This window comes from Myotis davidii, unplaced genomic scaffold (assembly GCF_000327345.1).
Source record: "Myotis davidii unplaced genomic scaffold, ASM32734v1 scaffold334, whole genome shotgun sequence".
Classification (NCBI taxonomy): domain Eukaryota; kingdom Metazoa; phylum Chordata; class Mammalia; order Chiroptera; family Vespertilionidae; genus Myotis; species Myotis davidii.
The window spans coordinates 2486899-2510014 of record NW_006285797.1 but is presented as its reverse complement, the minus strand read 5'-3'; the positions used below and the strand labels follow the sequence as shown (position 1 = coordinate 2510014).

The following is a 23116-nucleotide window of genomic DNA, read 5'->3' as shown; positions in this document are numbered from 1 at the left end:
AAAATCGCATAACAGCCGAGCATACACCCAGCAGCGCTGCTGATGCCTGAATGGTATGTGGAATGAAGTGGGCGGGCATCGGGAGGCCACTATGGCACGGGGCAAGCACTATGGGCAGTCTATCTGAAGTGTACCTGGCGTATAAGACGACCCCCCACTTGGAGGCATATTTTTCAGGGCCAAAAAATCGTCTTATACGCCGGCAAATACGGTAAATGTAAATTAAGCATTGAGATATCACTACACTTACTGTCAATAAAGAGTTAGAAAATTGGAAAATGCTGAGTATTGGTAGGGTTGTGGGGGTATAGGGACTCCTGTGTTTTGCTGCCGGAGTATGACCTGGTATAGCCATTCTAGAGAGCAGTCCTCGTACTGAGTCAAATGAAGGTACACACACCCTTTGTCTCAGCAGTTCTGCCCTCACACAGGTTCTTAAAGGGCATGTATTCATTGGAGTGTTGTTTGTGGTGGTGAATAGCTGAGGGACAAGGGGAGTGTCTCTACTGGGAGGTAAAATCAGGTGGATATACATGTGGAGAATTGGGCAACATTTAGAAGCTACTGATTAGATGGTTCTTAATAAAATAATGCTGAACATGAGAACATGAATACACAAATACATATTTTTGCAAGAGCAAACAGATAACCACTAAATAGAGCAGGGAGGGAAATGGGACTGGGGTAAGTGGATTTAAAAAGATCGACTTAAATGAAAGGATAAAAAATAAAAGGAATAAAGACATCTTGAAAAGTCTTCCTAATGATCTTTAAAGTTGAATTGAATGATGGAAGGGTGAGGACCACTGATCGTCCATGTAGTAACTGCTGTTTTTCTCTATTTATAGGGTGGAAGCTTTAAGAGAAGCAGCAACTGCCATTGAGCAAGAGAGAGAAATCCTCCTGGAAATGATCCACAGTATCCAGAACAGCCAGGACATGAGGCAGATCAGCGATGGTGAGAGCTGGTTCCATGGATGGGGGCTTGTCTTTTACACCCTCTGTGGGGTCTGTGCTAAGCTTGGGTCAGTTTTGCTTGACTTGTGGTATGAGCACCCCCGATTTCAGCATTCAGTGTGAGCCGCAGGCAGCAGCTGCAGCTGTCAGTTTATTACAGGAGATCATTCCCCCACTGCACTCCCCAGCCCAGGCCGAGGCTGGACGTGATGGAAAAAGGCCTCCAAGCTCCTTCAGCAGAAAAGCTGGCTCCAAGCAATAAGGCCAAGTATAGAACTTAAGTTCTATCGGAGTTACTGGAATGTAGAATTAAAAGCAGAGGGAGCCTGGCTGGAGTGGCTCAGTGATGGAGTGTTGACCTATGAACCAGGAGGTCACGGTTCAATTCCTGGTCTGGGCATAGGGTTTCGGGCTCGATCCCCAGTGTGGCGTGTGCAGGAGGCAGCCAATCAGTGATTCTCTCTGATCATTGATGTTTCTGTCTCTCTCTCCCTCTCCCTTCCATTTCTGAAATCAATAAAAACATACCTTTTTAAAAAGCAGAGGGAAGTCCTAACCGCTTTGGCTCAGTGGGTAGAGCGTCGGCCTGCGGACTGAGGGGTCCCAGGTTCGATTCCGGTCATGGAATGTACCTTGGTTGTGGGCACATCCCCAGTAGGGGTGTGCAGGAGGCAGCTGATCGATGTTTCTCTCTCACCGATGTTTCTAACTGTCCCTCTCCCTTCCTCTCTGTAAAAGATCAACAAAATACATTAAAAAAAGAAAAGTAACCGTATAAAAAAAAGCATAGGGAAAAGGTGAGATGGGAAGGGAGAAAATGCAAGAAAATGAAACTACAAGCCCAATAAAACCCCATTAAAAACGTGCCATTATTTTCATATGAAAAGCATGACTGCCCTGGAGGAACAGGTCAGCTGTGATCTGTGTTTGCTGGTGATGACCTTCCTAATTTGGTGCTTCCTTCACAGAACAAGCTTGTGGGGCCAGGTAGCTGTGCAGCACGTGAGCAGTCTACCTCCAGAGTCCACAATGGGGTCGGATCGCTTCGCCATCCTGGCCAAAGATCAACGAATTAGGAAGTCACAGAACTTCCCTCCAAAGATTAATGAATTAGAAAGGACGTAGGGGATTGCTGACTTTTTCATATAAATAATGAGGTGTTGACAGAGTCCCTCTTCCCATTGCCTCTGGGTGCTGGCTGAGACTTAGACCACTGGCGTCTTAAATTTGTCTTGAGGGGGTGAAGTTGAGGCCTAATTTCAGCCAGCTTTTCACCACTTTCATGGTTTTTTTTCTCAGCCCAAATTGGGGCATTGTATTCTGATAAACATGCAGAATATGCCACCCCAAAATATGCCGCTTTGGCACAAGGATATTTTGAGCTGATTATTTTTGAGAAACTGCAGACACAAGAGAAGCTCTGGAAACAGAGACGTTATCCTTTTCTAAGAGAAGTTTACATTTATAATCAACTTTCCACATGTAAGGGTGTCTCCCTCTGTGCCAGGGAGGGGACTGTGAGTCACACGGACTTTTATCAATGGAGAAGGTGCTGACTGTAGTTAAATCTTACTCTCTTTACCGTGCTTTTCCTGGTCACCTCCCATAACTGGCTTCCTTCCCTCCCCAACATCTTTTGTCTTCAGCTGAAAATGGTATTTAAGGTGGTGGCTAAGCCATCTCAGAGAGTTACTCAGTTTTCCATGTATACGTGATTTATACATGTTAATAAACTTTTGTATTTTTGTCCTTGTTAATCTTTTATTCTCAGACAAGAACTCAGAAAGATAGAGTGGCAATTATTTTTCCTCCCCTGCATGCACATCCTTAGGAGAGATACAGGACATCTGCTCTCTGCAGCTTACCCGGCACAAAACCTGGTTATGCTCATTGTTCACGCGATGTTAAGACCTGATCTCCATCCCAGCTACAAACACATACCTGCCCAGACTTGGCAAACATGACCGCTTGAGAAGTCATCTGGTATTCCATGTATACAGAAAGGGATTTCAGGGAAAGGGATTCTTTTTATTTTTTTGATTTCAGAGAGAGGGAGAGATAAGAACATCAATGATGAGGGAGAATCATTGATTGGCTGCCTCCTGCATGCCCCACACTGGGGATCAAGCATATGCCCTGACCCGGAATCAAACTGTGACCTCCAGGTTCATAGGACGATGCTCACCACTGAGCCACGCTGGCTGGGCCAGGGAAAGGTACTCTTCAACCTCCCTCTCTAAACCAATGCACTTTATCAGTTAATCTTACATGCTATAGTTTTAACTTTAACTAACCCTTTGGAAATTCATAGCCAGAGGTGACCACAGAAAATAGATTTAGCCACAAATAAATGTGTTAGTGTTCTTGACATTGTTGGGGTAGGAAGAAATTTTTCTTTACCTTTTTAGATCCTCTCAGCTGGACTAGTAATTAAATCAACATGAGACAGATTAACAATGGAAAAATAAATTTAATTACATACGTTCGTATGGGAACCCCACATACATGAGAGAGTCAGAGACACGCCCCATACATGAGAGGCAGATGTAGAAAGGTAAAGTGAGGTATACTCGACAGTGTGAGCCAAGGTACGAGATAGGGAGTTTGGGGCTGCAGAGGGAAGAGGAGATTTGCAGGACAATAAAGAGATGCTCAGTTATTAGAAGTTTGCCCTGCCCTGTGGATAGGTCATAAAAATTATCTCTGGCAAGAATTCTTACCATGAGCAAACCCCCTAATTTAAATTCTTTAAGGGAGAAGTAAGGGTTTCTCATGAACCCTCGGGTCTCGATCGCCTTCAGCTCAAAATAATTCCTATGCCAATGTAGCACATTGTGGAGAAGCCTGTTCTGAACCCCTCAACATAGATGAGTTTATGAAAAAGTATTTTCAATACTTATAAAAAGTATTTCAAACTTTTTATGTTTAGGAGAAAGAGAAGAATTAAATCTGACCGCAAACCGTCTGATGGGACGAACCCTCACTGTGGAAGTTTCAGTGGAAACCATTAGAAACCCCCAGAAGCAGGAATCCCTAAAGCACGCCACCAGGATTATCGATGAGGTGGTCAGTAAGTTTCTGAATGATTTGGGAAATGCCAAGAGTCACTTGATGTCGCTGTACAGTGCGTGTTCGTCTGAGGTGCCGCCTGGGCCAGTGGATCAGAAGTTTCAATCCATAGTCATTGGCTGTGCACTTGAAGATCAGAAGAAAATTAAGAGACGCTTGGAGACTCTGCTTAGAAATATTGAAAGCTCCGACAAGGCCATCAAGCTGCTAGAGCATTCTAAAGGAGCGGGCTCCCTAGCTCTGCAACAGAATGCTGACAGCAGATTTAATTAGTTTCCAAACCTGAGAGCAATGATGTGAAAATAACATGCTACCTTAAGTGATAACTAGTTCTTTATGTTAGGCATAACCACTCATTTGATGAAGAAGATAAGAATATTCCAGTGTCATCAGTTTTATGAATAACAATTAAAAAGTAGAAATATTTTAATTATCTTCCTGTAAGTTTTTAGATTGAATTATTGTCTTATACTAGGAACTAGCACCATATATATGTATTTTTTACTATTCTGTGGATGAATGTTTTGTATGTGGGGGAAGTACAGTACGTGCTCAGCTAGGGGTAAAAGAACCACTGTTCTTACTGGGGCTTTGTCTGGTGTGGAGACACACGGGCACGTGGGGCCTTTGGTTGACTAGAAAGCTTTACGCAGCAGCACACGCACATTTCCTGTTAGCCAAGCAGTGTGTTTACAGGGATAAAAGGAATCACAGAGTAAGAACCTTTCCCTACATTCTCTTAACCAGCAGTTTTTTTAGACATGCATGTCAAATTATTTTAAACTTAAAGATTTACACCTCACAATAGAAATAATTTCTTGATATACATGAAAATATGGCAAATGAGAAAAATTCACATCTGATTTTACCACTGTGAACAATTATATATTCACTTCACCTTTTCCACATGCATCATTTCTCTAATTACTATGTAAATACAATGTTGTAACTTGCTTTTAAAAATAATTAAATGCTGCTATAAAGTCCACTTAAATTGTCAACTTAAAAACCTCTGACTTACCCAGTCCCCTCACTAGACACTTGTTTCCAGTTTGTTGCCATTACTGCATAGAGCTTTTCCATTCTTTTTGTTTTTTATTTTTTTTATAAATTCCCAGCAATGAATCAAAGGGTATATACATTTTCATGGCCTGACATAATTCCAGTTTTTCTTTGTCTAAGAGTTATCAATTTATACTGTCTTAAATAATGAAAATGTAGCTATTTCACTGAGCTTTCCAGCATTAAGCATTTTTTTCTAACATTAGATATGAAACATCTTTAGTTTGATTTTTTTACTAACAAAGTTGACCAGCGTATTGATTATTCTTTTATCTGTAACAAATGAAGCAACTATAGAACACTTTTATTTATTAGTGTTATTGACATACAAAGCCCTCAACTTTCTCAAATACTACTGCAAAACAAACATTTCAAACTCAATTCTTATTAGAGCATAAGTATTCTTTCACACTGGAAAAAGTTAAGATTCGGGTATTTATTTATATCAGTGTATATTTATCTATCAATGAAAACAATTCTGAGCTTTGCTTTCTGGACAGAAACGCCCAATTAGTCTCTCTTCATGAAAAGCAGTTACACTCTAAGGATATTCATGGCCGCATCGATTGCCAGCCCCACGTCCTCTTCATTTAAATCCATTTCATGGGGGAACATTCATTCTCATTGATGATGGTGGCAAAGCCTCTTGATTTGCCAGCAGATTCTAATTTGCTGTTACCAGGTTCACTGTCAGATAAAGATTTTCTCTCCGTGCCATCTGTTTATCAGCTTTTTGAAAATTAAGACACAGACGATCAAGTTTTCCTCAAGTTCTCAAGGACCGCCAGCATCTGTACATCCCTTCTATTTGGGGAAGTAAGTACTCCCCCTTTCCACTGACTCCACGTCAGCCCGGGGCTGTACCACAAACACTCCAGTGCTGTTCATTCTTTACAATGAAGTTTATTGGAGGCTGTTCCTTATCACAGACTCCAGAGCTGCGACCTATCTCCAAGCTGTGTCAGTCCCTGGTCTGCTGGCCACCAGCCTGAGCCACGTTCAAAGGGCAGTGAGCTCAGTGTGTTGAATCTTATTTATTTTTAAGAATGGAAGTGTGACTTATTTTCAAATGACGAAACTCCCAAGCGTCACATTTTTACCTTCATTTAAACTGTCGTCTTCTATGTAGGTAGTAGATTTGGGCCATAAGGGAATTCTGAGTATATGTTCTGTCCATGTTGATATAGTCCCTAACGGCTGTAATTGGGATCGGATACCATTTCTAGAATGTGATGTACAATTTTAGGGCAGCCCTTTGCCACCCCTCATGAGCACTGCTTCCCAGGAGAGTTCCCATGCCCACCCTAGTTTCTCTCCTGTGAGCGAGCAGGACCTGCAGAGGAGCCGACAGGCGCAGTCAGTGCTGGTCATTGACTGTCGGCAGTGACACTGCTGCCCAGTTAGAAATCCGGCAGATACACTGGTAGAATAGACCCTCCTGGTATTTTAATGTAAGAATCTCTGACATTGAAAAAATCCCTGTGCTGGCTTCCAGCTGTGCTTCCCTCCCAGTCTGTGTTGCATCCTGAGGCACCATTCACACTGTATTGTTTGTGGTGGGTCCTCCCTTTAATTTAATGAAACATTAGCCGAGTGAGGCATATGCAGAGGGACAGCGTGCAGGCAGGGAGGACCCTTTGTGTTGGAGCTCAGTATAGTACCGAGTCAGAACTCACCCTCACGAGGGGATCGACTCTGTTTCAACATTTTAAAACTGGAAAGCATGAGAGAATTTAGCCACCACTGGAAGAAGCAGAGGAAGGGTCTGGCACACCAAATTATATGCAACAATTTTTAGCGGGGAAACACCCGTGCATTTGTCCCTTTCACACGGCTGTGATAAACACTACTATTCTTGGAGTGCATCTACATGATAATGCTATTTTTGAAAGATGGGTTTTATAATTATTCAAAACAAAAGTGGAAAGTCAGAGCCGAAAAGGCAAGACAAAGACAGCAGTGAGCCTGAACTTCTTTTTGTGTGTCTACTCATATAACAAGCAAGCCAAATGAAACGGACCTTCTGCTTAGGGACACGGCCACGTTCTTAAGTTTTCAACATGGACTAAGGGTAAACAGCTTGAACTGGACCACACACATCTTTCAATTATCCACCTCAAACCCCTAAAGAGTGGAGCAAATATGCCTCTTTTGCAAGTAGTGGGCATTCAGATCACTTTGGCAGTCACACGTTTGGTGAGGAGCCGATTTCAGTGTCTAGTCCAGCTTTAATATACCATATTCTCGGGGTGACCAGAACAGGTTAAATAAATTAGGCACAGTTTGTGCAGGAAATTTGACAAAAGGAATCAGAAAAGAGTGAAAAACCTGGGCTTAGACTTAGCACTTGGATCCAGGGAGTATTACATCCCAAATGTAACCGTCAGATAATACAAGACCTGAGACAAAACAACACAGAGGTCATAAGCTTTGCTGCTGGGAGACCTGGCACAGACCTCCCACCCCCTCTCTTACCACAGAGAGCCCCAGGCACATCCCTGCCCTCCCCAGCTGTAAAGTAGGGGTGAGAATGTTCCTGTTAGGAACTTCAAGAGATACAGCATGCAAGGTGTTTAGCATGGTGGCCAACAGAAAGCACTTGTTAAATAAATTTGAACTATATTTTGTACCACAGGACGAAGTAAATGTATTTTTTGGCGGGGGGTTGGGGGAAGGTAGAGGGGCTGGTGAGAGATGCTCAAAGCACAAAGAAATGACTTCTTTAAACAGACTGATACTGATAGAAATAAAAAAGAAATTTAGTTTCCAAGGCAAAATTACTTAAACCACAGTGCTACTAAATTGCACTAAATATCTACTATCAATAAAATGAGTATGCTAAATATTGGCAGAGTGAGTGTCTGAAATATGAAATATTTTTAAGTTGTTTTGATTTTTAAAGAAGTCATATTATACCTTTTACTATTTGGTTCCACGCTGGTGACACATATCAAACAAAATTCAGGCGTTGAAATGCATTTATTTTTTGATTATTGGAATTAATCTTTCATGAAATTTTTATTAAGTAGTATATTTTAAATTAAGCTCACGTGCATAACTGCAACCCAATAGTAATACATACAAGTGGTTTTTCATTCAAATTTACAAAAGCATTATTTAGTAGTAACAAAAATATAGAAGGGGTTGAGATTTCCTTTTAATCCAAAGTTTTTATTTTTAGACCATCTACCAGCATCCTACTATAGATATTTCAAGAGAGAGAAGAAAAGGAGTACTAATAAAAGTTATTACAGCTAATCCATCCATTTACCTGGGAATTAGGTAATTGGATATTCCAGAGTCCACTGTGGTTTTAAATAGTTTGTTAGCAAACAAATTCACTAGTAAGATAAGCTTACATGTTTTAGGGTGAAAACTTGAAGAGTGATAACAGTACACATGTTTGTAACTAGTAGTTAAAACTGAATAAATCTACCTGTTCATTAGATTGACTGTGCAGTGTGGGAAATCTTTATAATTCACTTTGTTTTCAGAGAAACAGATTATCCAGTAATGGGAGCACTTCAGCAAATTATCAGTTAACTATTTCAGAGGTTTTGAAAAGGATGCTCTCAATTAGTATTTTACATTAAAATAATTCACTATAAGTTGGGACATTAGGTCCTGAAGCCAACTCCTCGTTCTGAGATCTTTAGAACAGACTCCAGTCCCTAACAGTCACAGGCTCAGGGGGTGCATTAGTGAGTGTTCTTTCTGCACTGAGTTGTCAACTTCTGAAACAGCCATCCAACTTCACTCCACAGGGAGGTGTCCATCCTCTTTTTGGTAGTGTCACTTTTACTTTTATTTTTAAAAAGTTTATGTGGGTTATCAACTTTGGGCAGATGAAAAGAAAACCATTTCACCTGGTTTTATTTAACTACTAGAATGCCCTATGCACAAAATTCGTGCAAGAGTAGGCCTTCCGTCCCCCGCTGCCGGCACCGGCTTCCCTTTGGCAACCAGGACCCGGGCTTCTCTCCAGCCACCAGCAGGCACCCAGGACCCAGTCTTCCCTGGTAGGGAAGGTCTAATTAGCATATTATGCTTTTATTATTATAGATACTGCCTTATATGTGCTATTCTGTGTGCTATTTAATTCAATAGGAGACTGAAAGAGGAAAAGGAAACCTCGGGAACTTTGAAATATGGCAGTTATTACAAAGCTATATGTCTGAATGCTAAACATTAGCCATAATGTAAAAAATACATTAGAGCACAAATGCACAACCTCCTGGAGGCTTACACAAGTTTTCTTCAGCAACCATGGTTCGTTAGACACTAAGAGTAAAATTATTTAAAGGAATTAAGGGCCTCAGGGGGAAAAATTAATGTTAATTTAGGTTTTATAATTAATTAAATTGAGAACGTATAATGATTAATTATGGTTAGATTTAAAATACAGAAGTGCAAATTAAAAACTCAAATGTGTAACAGATTTCTCTTCGGTTCTTGCAAAACAAAAGAGACAAAATAAGTACACAAAATTATATTACAGATATCAGGGGAACTGCAACCATCAGAGATTACATTTTTTATATGGAACAGTAACAAACTTTTACCAACACACAATTAATATGAAATACAACTACAACATATTACATAATGTGATTTTTCTGATACTAAAAACCGTAAGACTATTTGATGCAAAATATATTTTGTGCAAAAATTAAAGAGACTATATTTCAAGAGAGTAGAAAAGGAAAGATGAATCACTAGCAGGTACCTATTGATAGGAACTAAGTTTTTCCCAACATCTATCCCACTGCCAGCAATGGGAGTGGTGACAAAAAAATAAAATTTTATATGTTACTTTGAAATACATACTGCCAGATTATTTCAATATTTTGAAAAGCAAACATCCACTCTTGACCACTTAACTAAGACACGCCCCAGAAAATTCTATTAGGTTATCAACAGTAATCTGGATGGGGGATGAGAGTGGCACAGATGGAAGACTTAGGGGGGAAAAAAGAGAGAAAAGATACAAGAGAAATATATAAAACATTACGCATTTACAAATAATGAAAAAGAACTTGATCGCACATTTTTCAAGAAGTTATTTTTACACATTTTGAAATCCTGTGAAAACAAGGTATATTGCAAAGGGTTAAAAACAAAATGATTGATAATGATAATTAGTTTTAACAGTTCATGCAATTATCTTAACTGGAAAGCTACTGTCCCAAGTCACAAAATTTATGCTCTGCCACATGATTACATATTAAAATCATTTCTTAAAAGAAATTATTTTATATTTGTTCCTGACAGAGGTCTTGAGAAAGCACTGTACAAATTAAAGGTTATAGAAATTCTTAAACAATAATGTTAAAATACCATACAAAAATGTGTAAACAAAAAGATGCTTTACAGTTGCAGGGCATTATAAAATCCATAATGTGGATTACAATAAAAGATCACCTCTTGTGCATTTTTAAAAATTGTTAGCATAATCCTAGTTCAAAATTGTGTTTTCAATCAGCAGCAAAGGCGCCGGAAGCATCGGTGTCCTTCCCGGGCCTAAGGAGTAACCACAGACGTGCTGTGTCTGCTCCAGAACTTGGCCAGCACAAGCTCACTATGCTTATGAGGGACACGTGAAAAGTTTTGCAGCAAGTCTCACCTGAGAGATGATCTAGCACTAAAACATTTAAACTCCTCTTTTATCTACCCCGTCAGAGAGGAAAACTGCTTTTAAAAGATATTATAAACAATATAAATTCTGATAGTAAAGCACTGTAAAAATTAGATATACTTTTTGGCACAAAACACTATTTAAATCCCAGCTCTTTTGCAAAATATATGTCTGAAATTTATTTGAAAATAAAAACTTTTAACGTACACACAATGTGTAAATGATTCTATGAATGAATGAATTAGATTCTGTTTCCTTAAACACTGCACACACTTTCAATTTACTTCAATACCAAGTACCTGCATGCATACCTCCACACCCCGCCTGGTACAGATATTGCACAGTAACATTGCCCAAGTACATACTAATGCAGTCTCACAAAACTTAGGGTCTACCTTTCATTATTAATTTTTGTAAGTACTTGGATTCAATACTATTTCCCAGAAAAGCTAGATGACTAATTTCAGAAAAAGAATGCTATCTTTTCTTGACCCATAATATTATAATCTGTACCAATATATTTAGGCATTTCATTTATGTTTTCCAGCATTTAAAATTCAGCAAAACCTGTTTTTGACATGTCTTACAGCATTCCTTCAAAAACAGGGGAAGCTTCGTCCAATGTAAAAAAAATTAAAATGAGTCCACAAGGCAGTAATTTTTCCTCCAAAGATCTCACTCCATTCTGAAAAGCACTGCAGATCAATATTTAAGTCTGCCAACTTTCAAAGCATTAGGTGCAAAATCTGCTAAAAAACTTGTAACATACCATGACAGCTGGATGTAGTTCTCACTGAACTGCACAATTTTTTTCCTGCCTATAACATTTTAGGGTATGCTACAGCTGCTAAAAGGATTTCTGCTCTTCTTGGTCCTCTGTTTGTTGGGTCTAAGATTGATGACATCTCCACCATTAAGGGTACTTGCACTCTGACCTGAGTGACTTCCACCAGATGTGTTGAAGACACCTGTAATAAATTGAAGGGGACACAGAGGTTGACACTGACATGTCTCAGGATTACCTACTGAAGACTGCATCCAGCTTCTTAGTGAATCAGTAATATTTCCAAGTATTTACAACTTTAAGCCTTTTCATTTCATTTCATTTATTTTTAATAGAAATACATATGGTTCAAATTTCAAAGGGTACAAAAGAGTTCACAATGAAGTCTCCCATCACCACCCCAGTTTTATTCCCCTAAGGCAAGCATGTTTTATCAATTTTCCTATGTATCCCTCCAGAGATATTTTATGCATATATAGGCAAAAATACATTATATATATATATAGTTTTTTCCTCTCTATGCTACTCAAATGGTGACATATTCTACACATTCTGCATCTTTTCACTATTTTTGAAATACGGAATCAGTAAATAAAATAATTATAATTTCACTTATTAACTTTATATCAGATAACTTCCATAAGAATATCTGACATAGTTAACAGTATTTGTGATATTTTAAGTTAATCAAAACATTACCTATGTAAAAGCTGGTAGTAATGTAAGATTTTCCTATCAAGGCTAAACTAACAAAATGGTTTACAGATAATTAAAGTCATGAGTAGATAAAAAAGATAAATTTTTTTAAAAGTTTAACTGTTATAGATTCTGTTTTGAACTGTGCTGGTCTTTCTGAACTATTTATCATCCTTGATACACAGAACTATGGGCCAGAGACACTATCAACAACACAAAGGTGACTGCGAGCAATTCCTGCCCACAAGACGTTTACAATCTTTAAAAGAGAAAAAAAGAAGTTTACAATCTAATAAATGAGGTTAGTATACAAAGAAATAATGATATATGTATAAGACATTACATGTTAAGTGCCATAAAAGAGACACAAGATCCCATAAATGGTTCAAAGACAGGATGAATGATATCTAATTTATTAGAAAGGAGGAATTATAGGAAGCAAGTGGAACTGGACACCTGGCAATGTCCTGGACTTAGATCTTTGTTCACTTAAAGGAAAAGCATGAGGCCAATTACATAGCCGAGTGAGCTTTCTAGATAGTCCATGAGGAATAAATAGTGCTTTGACAGCCCTAACTGGTTTGGCTCAGTGGATAGAGAGTAGACCTGCAGACTGAAGGGTCCTGGGTTCAATTCCGGTCAAGGGCACATACCTTGGGTTGTAGGCTCCTGGCTCTGGTTGGGGGCATGCCGGAGGCAACCAATTGATGTGTTTCTCTCACATTGGTGTTTCTCTCTGTCTCTTCCTCTCCCTTCCGCTCTAAAAATCAATGGAAAAAAATATCTCCGGGTGAGGATTAAAAAAAAAAAAGTTCTTTGACAGAGATGGGAAAGGGAGGTTATTCTTGATGGAAGAGTCAAAATGAGCAAAAGTGAAAAGTAAGACAGTCCTGGGCATGTTCAAGAAAGAGCAAGACCTCTGGTGGAACTGGTAAAAGGGGTACATACATAAAAGTGGGGCATGCAGTCGCACAGGAAGGATGGACAAAACTGTCTTTAAATATTGGGATGAAGAGAGCCTGTATTTAATGTGTTACATAATGAGAATCAATATACCTTTAATAAGAGACCTGATACTACTAAATGTAATAATCATTGATCTATTACATTCTAATCACATTTCTTAAACAACTGAGCACACTGTATGAAAAAATAGTAAATAAGATAATAATTAATGGGAAATAAATTCGCCAGGTAAACATGGGTCTAAAATGTCCTGGGTACTTACCAATTTTGTTACTACTTGAATGCCTTAATTCTGGATCCTCAGCTACTTGTTTCAGTTTTTGAAGATACTTTTCAGCCAAATATTTAAAAACTAGAATAAAAATGAACAAAAAGCCTACCAGGTCAGTATGACTTATGCAGAGAAAATATGTTTTTGCACATTACTTACTATAATATTTATATGTACTAAACAAATTTAAAATTAAATTAGAAACATACAATCTAGTTGAAAAATTCAACTTGTAAATTTATTTCAGCAATACCTATGTACAATGAATGGCAATACTAATAAACAGATAGTGGCATTTTATTAGTAAAGAAATGAAATAGTATTTGTAACCATTGGCTCTTTAGTTTTCAGTACTTGAATAGTGATTAATATTCAGCAACATTAAATGACTTAGTCTTAAAAGATGTCTCATTTCTTTAGGTGAAAAAAATACCTACCCAGAAAGACACCTAGGCAACAATCCAGTTGCTATCTAATATAATAAGTAGCAATTCTGGAATGAGAAAATAACCATCCTCTTTCTCTAATATTACTTTCTTAAACTAGGAAATACTATTAATTTAAGGCTATTGTAACTACCTACTGGAATACCCACCTATTGTGGAGTTCTAAAACAATTCAGTAATTTTAAAAGGTATGCATGAAAAACACATACATGCATATACACTCACACAGTTATATTTTTAAAGATAAAAAACAAAACAAACACCCAGCAGAGTTTTGCTGTAGAGTACCAAGTATCCCAAGACATCAGTGAATAATTAAAAACTCTAACTCAAAGAAGCCTCATGCTTTAATTTTTTTCTTAATGATAGGTGACAATAAAATTCTATTCTCATCATAAATGTTTTCTAAACAACACAATAGAAAACTAAGAAGAATAAAACAGATTTCCTGCTAAAGTTTTAAAACGGCAGTTTACCTTCATTCACATTTAGATCTTCTTTCACCGATGTCCTGTAGAATCTTAGCTTTAGCTTTTTTGCCAGTGCTTCAGCTTCCTCGCTGTATCAATGGGAGGGAAAAGTGCTTATAGAGATACTTTCTGAGAGCTAGTTTTTTTAAAAAATCACTTTTATAACATTTATTGATACAGCTTGGGGGAGGGTGGTGTCAGATGTTCCAGACTAGTTAAAGCTGTGTTCCCAGCTTGAACAGGGTTTTGTTTTCACTACTCATGGGAGCTGATAAACACCAACCATGATACTGTAACTGTAAACACACACTTTTCCATAAAGTCACTAAACTCTAGCCTTAAAATAGCAAAATATCGCTTTTCTTTATATAATACTTTAATATTCTCTTCTATTTTAAAAAACATTTGAATTTAATTACACTCTGAAAATCACATAGTGCAGTACTTATTTACTCTTACTGGCTATGAAACTACTTTGCTGCCAAAGTCAAAGTCAACAGTATAGTAAGGCTGTCTCTACAAGAGTGGACTCCTAACTTTAGTTTTATTATGACTCCTGATGGTGGACTCCTGATTTTATTAAGACTATAGTAGCTAAGCTCCAAAATGGTTCCCAATGATTCCATCCCATCTCCCCACGCTCCTGGTCTTCATACCCTTGTGTAGTTGCCTCCTACACCAGTGATGGTGAACCTTTTGAGCTCGGCGTGTCAGCATTTTGAAAAACCCTAACTTAACTCTGGTGCCATGTCACATATAGAAATTTTTTGATATCTGCTACAATAGTAAAACAAAGACATATTTTTGATATGTATTTTATATATTTAAATGCCATTTAACAAAGAAAAATCAACCAAAAAAAATGAGTTCACGTGTCACCTCTGACACGCGTGTCATAGGTTCGCCATCACTGTCCTACACTGTAGTCAAGGTTGGTCAATGGGATCAATAACATAGAGAAACGATAGCATGTAACTTCTGAGGCGAAGCTTCTGCTTTGCTCTCTCTTGGCTTGCCGGCTGTGGGAAGCCAGCTGCTTTGCTGTCAGAACACTCAAGCAGCCCTAGAGAGAAAGATCCACGTGGCAAGGAGCTAAGCCCCTGCCAATGGCCAGCTGAGTGAACCATCCTGGAAACAGGTCCTCCAGCCCCAGTCAAGCCTTCGTGTGACTGTAGCCTGGCCAATATCTTGCCTCAACCGCATGGAAAACTCTGAACCAGAACCACCCTCAAGCTATCCCAAATTCCTGACCTATAGAAACAGAAATAATAAATGTTGGTTGTTGTAAGCCACTAAGTTAGACTAATCTGTTGTATAGCAACAGATAACATAAGAACACATAAAAAAACTTTAATAATACAATGAGCAAATACTTATAGAAAAAAATTAGCTGGATGCTAAACTCCATTCACAAATTTGAGCATAATAGTTCTGAAAATACAAAACAATATGAAACTCATCAACATAGGCTATCTATCTACTTACTCTTTATTAAAGCATCTTTCATATGTTTAAATATTTTTAAATGTTTTCTTTAGCATTATCACTAGATCTACATTTGACTTAAAACGAAGAACTGGATTTGTGGTGCAAAGACCTAAGCCTAGAATTCTAAAAGGAGCTTCAAAATTTAATCCTTTAATTTTCTCTACTTATGATTCAGTAAGAACTTTTTTTAAAACAAATCAATCACATAGAACAGCTCACAGAAATTTTAAATATAAGGCATTCTTTATATAAACGTCCCTAAATTTTGTAAGTTTATACAAAAATTAAAATAGTTTTTAACTTTACAGAATTATCGCCACCCCCTCAAAAATTGCCATCTTACTTCTTTATACAAGAATCATCCAAGAGATCAATCTTGTTTTGTACAAGCACAGTTGGTATATCTCCAACTTCAGCTACTACTTTCTCTCTCCAACTGGAAATTGCTTCAAAAGATTCCCTGTCTGTAGTAGAAAATACAAGCACACAAGCCTGGGCTCCTGTAAGGTCACAAAATAAACATATTATTTAAATTAATTTAACAATCCTGTGAAGGGTGAGGGCAGCTTTTACCTAAAAACAGTTTTTCATGTGAATAACTGGTGAACTTATCTTTTAGCACTCTGCTTATTTTTTAAAATATAAACTCTATTTTCTAATTCAAAGAACCAATTTTTACCAAGAACAGTGGTTCTCAAACTTGTATAAGTGTCAAAGTTCTCTCAAAATTATAAACTTTTGGGGGGGGGGGAACACCATGAAATATTAATACATTTAATTACATTATAAGAGCTACAGAGAATGGTAAACTAAACATGAATGATGGGCTGTTGCCAAGTTCTTCCTGTTAATACTTGTCATTTGCTTCTTAATTTCTTTCAGTATAGATTTAAGAAAAATCTATGAAAAAAATCATAATTCTATTTACTTTTCTAAAAATCTGTTATTATCTCATGTTGGTAGCAGAATACCAATGATGCTAACAAATATCACTTACAAACCAGGGTCAAGAAAAAAATATATACAGTAAGAAAGGGAAACGGTTTTAGTTTTTTACCGTTTAACTATATAATCCCCATACTATACTCATTGGCAATATTCTATCTATCAACTATCACATTAGGTTGATTACAGCTAAAATTAAATGTAAGCAGAAACCTTCTGGAAGAAACCCTTTTACAAATTATTAGTTGTTGAATCAGCAGCACAGTGACAAAAAGCAGATGTGTAGACCACAAGAAAAATTGTCCTGGGGTCAAGAGGATTTTCATGTTTTCTTATTGTTACACCTTCCTTCCAGATTCCTCAGGGATAAGTTTCCTACTAAGACTCACATATGTACTGGGCTACCTAAGACACTCTAAGGCCAAAAACAGTTTGTTTATTGCCAGAGGAAATACAGTAGAAAGAAAACAAGCATATGAGGAAAGAGAAAACTGGCAGTTCAGTATTACTATAAAAACAGAGGCTTCATCTGGGAAAATCTCTACTCCAGACAGGTTTAAAACCAAAGATTAAGTTAATTACACATTTTGTAAGGGGAAAACAGGCAGATAGACCCTGAGACTTCGTCAAAATTGAAGGAATAAAATTGATGAGGATATTGGTAAATAAATTTATATTTACTTGAACTCTAAATTTTACTTAAACTACAAATAAAACATTATTTATTCACACTTTAACTTTGATTTAAATAAGTTTTATTACAAAACTCTATTTGTTAGTTTGAAACCAAGAATTTTCTATCTATTCAATTTAATTTGAGGGTCCAATAGGTATTTCCAGGTATACTTAAAGAAAAATGCTTAAAAAAAAAAAAGGATAAAAGGGGGAGGGGTAAGAGATCAACCAAAGGACTTGTATGCATGCATATTAGCATAACCAATGGACACGGACACTGTGGCGGTGGGGGCTTGTCCTGGGGGACAGGAGTGGCGGGCTGGGATATCAATCCAATACCTGCACCCCCTCAGCCCCAGGTGCCCCTGCAGCTGTGGAGACAGTTCCCGCCTATTGCTAGTCCCCTCCCTCAAGCACATGCTGCAGGTGCGCTTTCCTGCCTCTGGTGCTTTCTGATGCTCCAGAGGGCCCCTGGGCTTGTGGAATTGATGCCTCTGGGGAGAAGCTTCAAGTTATGGGGGATGGGATAAATACCTGATCTTCATGTTGGGAGGGCCATCCTGAGGTGTGCCTGGTTCTTCACAGGGATCCCTCATTGCCTACAGTTATAATTAGCTCATTAACACACCCTCTACAAGCTTTTCTCCTGCTTTCCCTAGTCTCTTTATTTCTACTTCCTGGGATCACTTCCCAGAGAAATTACTCCCACCCAGTTGTGCCAAGAACTGCTCTGTTGGTGTCTTGGAGGGAAGGGAAGGTTAAACTAAGAGAATAAGTGTCGTGAGTTACAGGCAATCACCATAATAAGAGTCAATATACCTAAAAAACAAGGAGAAAAGTGACCTATCCAATGTGCAGCACAGAAAATAGAAGAAAGAACTACACAAAATATAAAACCTGAACGAGACAACAGAAATAAGTTGTAACAAAGAGTAATTATAATCTTCAGGAAGAACGGCACATGAATCTCTGAAGCTGTACAGTTCACTTGATACTAAGCCTCAGACTGAATGCTGCAACCAACTCATCTCATTTAACCTAAATAAATATATTACCAAAATGAAACAAAAACAGACAACCTAGATTACTTCTGCAGTTTTTAAATTTTGACAAATGTTGCACAACTGTTTGCTTTAATTTCCCCTAAGTGAAACCATCCATCCATAGAAAATATTCTGCCAAAAAGTTAAAAGAGGGCTCTTTTTGACTGAGGTACCAAAAAAACAGGTGACAAATACCAGATTCCAAAATGTGTGTGAGAAGATCATTATTTGCAGAATTTACAAAGAAAATACGTAGCTATAAATCCTACACACCTCTGGAACTCCCTCAAGCACTTCAATAATATTTTTTTAAAAGAACTGAGAAGGTGGAAAAAGGAAGATTAATAAAGTATTTCTTTAAAGGAAGTACTGTCTAGCCCAGTGATGACGAACCTTTTGAGCTTGGCCTGTCAGCATTTTGAAAAACCCTAACTTAACTCTGGTGCCGTGTCACATACAGACATTTTTTTGATATTTGCAACCATAGTAAAACAAAAATTTATATGTTTGATATTTATTTTATATATTTAAATGCCATTTAACAAAGAAAAATCAACCATAAAAATAAGTTCACGTGTCACCTCTGACACACGTGTCATAGGTTCGCCATCACTGGTCTAGCCCAACCCTTCTCTCTCTTTCAAGAAGATGGGATGGATAGGGGAAGAGTACTATCATTTCTCCCCCTTCTTCTCAACCTAGCAGCTCAGGACTTCAGCAAGACCATTTAAGGAGCTTGATATGTGTTTCCAACAACTCTGGACTGATTGATTCTGCTTGATTCAAGCCTGAGAAAGATGCAGTGGCCAGGAGCAAGAGTAAAAAGACAAGACCAACAGACAAAAAAGAAGAGAGTTGCATTTGGGTGTAACTGTGCTCCCCCTGATGACAAGACAAAGAATGCACAAGAATTTCATACAAGCATGGAGCCAGCATGGGATCATTTTATTTTATTTTATTTATTATTTTGTTTAAACTCAATGAAAACTGGCTTAAACTATAAATGGGATTTATTGTCTAAGTCAGCAATTTTCAGCTGGTGTGCCGCAAGAATTTTTTTTAAAATACATTTTTATTGATTTCAGAAGAGGAAGGGAGATGGAGAGGAAGAGATAGAAACATCAATAATGAGAAAGAATCAGGCTGCCTCCTGCACCCCTCCTACTGGGGATGGAGCCCATAACCAGGGCATGTGCCCTTGACTGGAATCCAGCCTGGAACCCTTCAATCCACAGGCCAACGCTCTACCCACTGAGCCAAACCAGGTAGGGCAGCATGGGATCATTTTAAATCATGTTCAATAGGGCTATTTATTGGGTGATGAGAGCTTAGCATAAAGGAAGATGGGGATGAAATGATGAGTCCCACAAAGGGGCAAAGCAACTGCCCAAATGACATATACATTTGCCCTGAAGAAACATCCCCTAGAATGGGAGCCTTGGAGGAATCCAGGATGATTTCCTAGAAAATCATCTTTAAACATCTGCCATCCAGAAGGCCCCAACATCAGAAACCTACCACAGTGTTCTTGTCCCCAATTTGCTCTTCTCCTAGGCCTGACCCAAGAGAATAAAGAACCATCTCTACAAGCTGGGGAAGAAAGTGGGAGGAGGAACCAACCAATATTCCCTTCGGAGACCACGGGTACTAGCCTGCTAAGTAAGACTCCAGAAAGGATAAGAGATTTAATGCTAAATTACATTTGGAGTTTTGATTAAAATACTTGACTGGCTATTCCCATTACCAAATTAAGGTCATGTTCATGACTACAAATAACTATGAGGCAGCTAAAAAAAATTACTGGAGAGTGACAGAAAAGACGAAGGGGGGGGTTATTGAGGGTAAAGGAAAAGACTGCACCTCCTCCTGTGCCTAATCCTATATAATAAAAGCCTAATATGCGAAGTGTCCGACTGTTCGACCGTTCAACCAGTCGCTATGACACGCACTGACCACCAGGGGGCAGATGCTCTGACAGGTGGGTTAGCTTGCTGCTGGGGTCTGGCCAATCGGGACTGGGTGAAAAGGGCTGGACACGTTCTGGAGCCCTCCGGCGGTCCCTCCCCAGCCAGATCTTGCACCGGGCCTCTAGTCAAATACAAAGGGATGTGAGAGACAAAACAAAAGTTGTATTTTGGTACCTCATGAGCTGTGCCCTGTTCAACATACTAGCTATTATAAATATTTTTAATTCAAAAATGACCCTATACTGTTATTTTTGGTAGGGTGCCCTCCATGTCTGCACTGGATGCTGGTGGAAGTGGGCTTCTTGCAATGTCACAAGAAAAGGATTTTTTGAGGCTGGTATGGGTGAATGAGTGGCACTTATTTGCGTGGAATTAAACCCCTGAGTTTCCAAGGTTCCCTCCCACTCCACTCCGTCCCACCATAGAAGAAGTCCAGCTGTGTCCTTAGCAGAGCTGGGATTAAAGCTGCTGCCCAAAGTTTCTGTTTCATATTTGCACAGTCCAATCCAGCATCAGGCTAGTTTAGCTTGAGTTCCCAGCTGCAGTCCATCAGTCCATTAAGTGTGGGGTCTGCATGCAGCTTCTAGGAACACAGGCAAATGCAAGGAAGCAGGAGCAAAACCAGAGCAACAAAGGAGGAACCAGAGTGCAAGAATTCCTTTGTCTGGGGATTTTAACATTCTAAGGTTTCTTGCACTTGCAGTGGCCCACCCCCTCTAGCTAATTATCTCTGTTTCCAGTTTAAACTGGCAGGCACCTTCCCTACATAACCCTGACTTTACTATACATACATCCATCTCCCCTTTGTTGGACCCCTTCCCCAAGTGATTAGCAGGGAATGGACTGGTGGTTCCCTGGGGAGTGTGAAGTTGCAGCTTCCAGATGGCATGCTTATGATGTCTGGCCTCCCTTCTGCTCCTTTCCTATAATGAGGATATTTTTCCATTGATTTTTAGAGAGAGTGGAAGTGAGGGGAGAGACAGAGACACATCGATTGGTGTCTTCCCGCACACACCCCAACAAGGGTCACAGATTGAGCCTGCAACCGAGGTACATACCCTGAACCAGAATTAAACCTGAGACCCTTCTGTCCACGGGCTATCCACTGAGCCAAACCGGCTAAGGCTCCTTTCCAACTATTAACAACCAGCTAATTACAATGGTAACACTGTTATCCTTTCTATTTCTTCCTTTGACTTCCAGTTCTGTATTGGTACCAGGTATCTTTAGGAAAGTTAATATTTTAATTTCTCTGTTGTCATTTGGACATCTTACAACTTTGATATTTAAAGGCAGCAGGTGTTTTCTATCCATATATTTTAAAAAGACCTTAATTTTCCTATTATTCAATCTTCCTTCAATACTACCTACCCTAAGAATCACACCATTGAAAAAGTTACTTCATTATCATAAATACCAGTAAACCACCCACAAAGGAATAACTTTGAATACTTAACAAGCCACACATCAGGAAACGGAGCTCTAAATAAACTTTTGGTGTCAATTACAAGATCACCAATAGCAAATATTTCTGATTAATAAGATCATTTTTAAAAAGTTACTATTTCTTCTTGTTGTTTTTTTTTTAAGTTACTATTTCTGAATGCAATTCAGAAAATATTCCCCAAGAAACATAATACTGTAGAGTAATTCCATCCTTAAGTAACTGGAAGACCGACAAGACTTGTTCTGAGTATAGCTGAAGACGAGCAACATAAGCATCACCTGGGAGGTTGTAGAAATCTCAGTGTCACCCACAGAGCCACTGAATTTAGTCTACATTGTACCAAGCTCCCTGGGGAATTCATTGGCACATTCAAATTTAAGAAACACTGCTCTAGAGAACACAGTGTAAAATCTGACAATCGTGAAGACCAACTGTGATGAATTGAATGTCAGTAAAAAATGTTAACAAGGATGGGGTTAAGGATAGGTAACCAGGCATAACTCCAAGTCTCCCACTCCCAGACATCGGCGTCGAGGTCCTGATTAGAGCCTTATAACTGTAAATCAAGGGCGTTTGTGTTTTCTGGGGATAAAAGCTCGCGAAAGACAAAGCTCGGGGCTGTTACAGGGGAAAGCCTGTGGCAGTCACTGGCCAGTTCAATAAATCCTCGCTTGCTGTTTAAGACCTAATTGGAGTCGGTGGTCTTATTCTCGCGAATGGTGGTCCACAACACAACCAGAAACACAATCCATATAAATAAAAACCCAGTGGTCGTAACTCCATAACGACTAAAGACCAGTCTCTATGAATCCCACAGCTGCCAGCAAACCCAGCCCCTTCCCTTGCCCCACCCCAGGTCAGCCTCTCCCACCCCGCTAGCCCCCTCCACCCCCACACGGCCCCTCCCTCCGGCCGGTAATACGGCCCCTCACTCAGGCCGGCCCAGCGCCCCAGAGGGGACCCCCACCACACTGGGGGCACGGCTGGCCTGCAAACCACCAGTGGCCCCAGGCCCAGGTGGCGCCGGGGGCCTGGAGTGTGTGGCACAGTCTTTTAAAAATAAAGAGAGCCCTGAACAGTTTGGCTCAGTGGATAGAGCGTCGGCCTGTGGACTGAAGGGACCCAGGATCAATTCCAGTCAAGGGCATGTACCTTGGTTGCAGTCACATCCCCCGTAGGTGGTGTGCCGGAGGGA

General features: G+C 39.2%; 3 protein-coding genes across 3 annotated transcripts in view; 2 read left to right on the top strand and 1 right to left on the bottom strand.

The window, feature by feature from the left end:
- ZNF451 (zinc finger protein 451) overlaps nucleotides 1–4171 on the top strand; it is a 103590-nt gene extending 99419 nt beyond the window's left edge. Inside the window, exons 15-16 of the transcript XR_001512729.1 lie at nucleotides 849–958; nucleotides 3887–4171. The gene's annotated coding sequence lies outside the window, so the exon portion shown is untranslated. The remainder of the gene's footprint in view (nucleotides 1–848; nucleotides 959–3886) is intronic.
- Nucleotides 856–5613, top strand: BAG2 (BCL2 associated athanogene 2). Its single transcript, XM_015559496.1, has 2 exons — nucleotides 856–958; nucleotides 3887–5613. The coding sequence occupies exons 1-2, from the start codon at nucleotides 910–912 to the stop codon at nucleotides 4297–4299; spliced, it is 462 nt and encodes a 153-aa protein (XP_015414982.1). The 5' UTR covers nucleotides 856–909; the 3' UTR covers nucleotides 4300–5613.
- A 3976-nt stretch (nucleotides 5614–9589) lies between these two features.
- RAB23 (RAB23, member RAS oncogene family) overlaps nucleotides 9590–23116 on the bottom strand; it is a 21751-nt gene continuing 8224 nt past the window's right edge. Inside the window, exons 3-6 of the mRNA XM_006756843.2 lie at nucleotides 16188–16344; nucleotides 14363–14445; nucleotides 13432–13521; nucleotides 9590–11691 (exon numbers count right to left, since the gene is read on the bottom strand). Coding sequence (XP_006756906.1) covers nucleotides 11552–11691; nucleotides 13432–13521; nucleotides 14363–14445; nucleotides 16188–16344 — 470 coding nt within the window. The 3' untranslated portion in view covers nucleotides 9590–11551. The remainder of the gene's footprint in view (nucleotides 11692–13431; nucleotides 13522–14362; nucleotides 14446–16187; nucleotides 16345–23116) is intronic.

Bases quoted from the DNA above. Each gene is read 5' to 3' on its own strand.
- BAG2 (XM_015559496.1), top strand. From the start codon at position 910: ATGATCCACAGTATCCAGAACAGCCAGGACATGAGGCAGATCAGCGAT. The intron at 959-3,886 runs GTGAGAGCTGGT...TTTTATGTTTAG, and splicing joins CATGAGGCAGATCAGCGATG to GAGAAAGAGAAGAATTAAAT.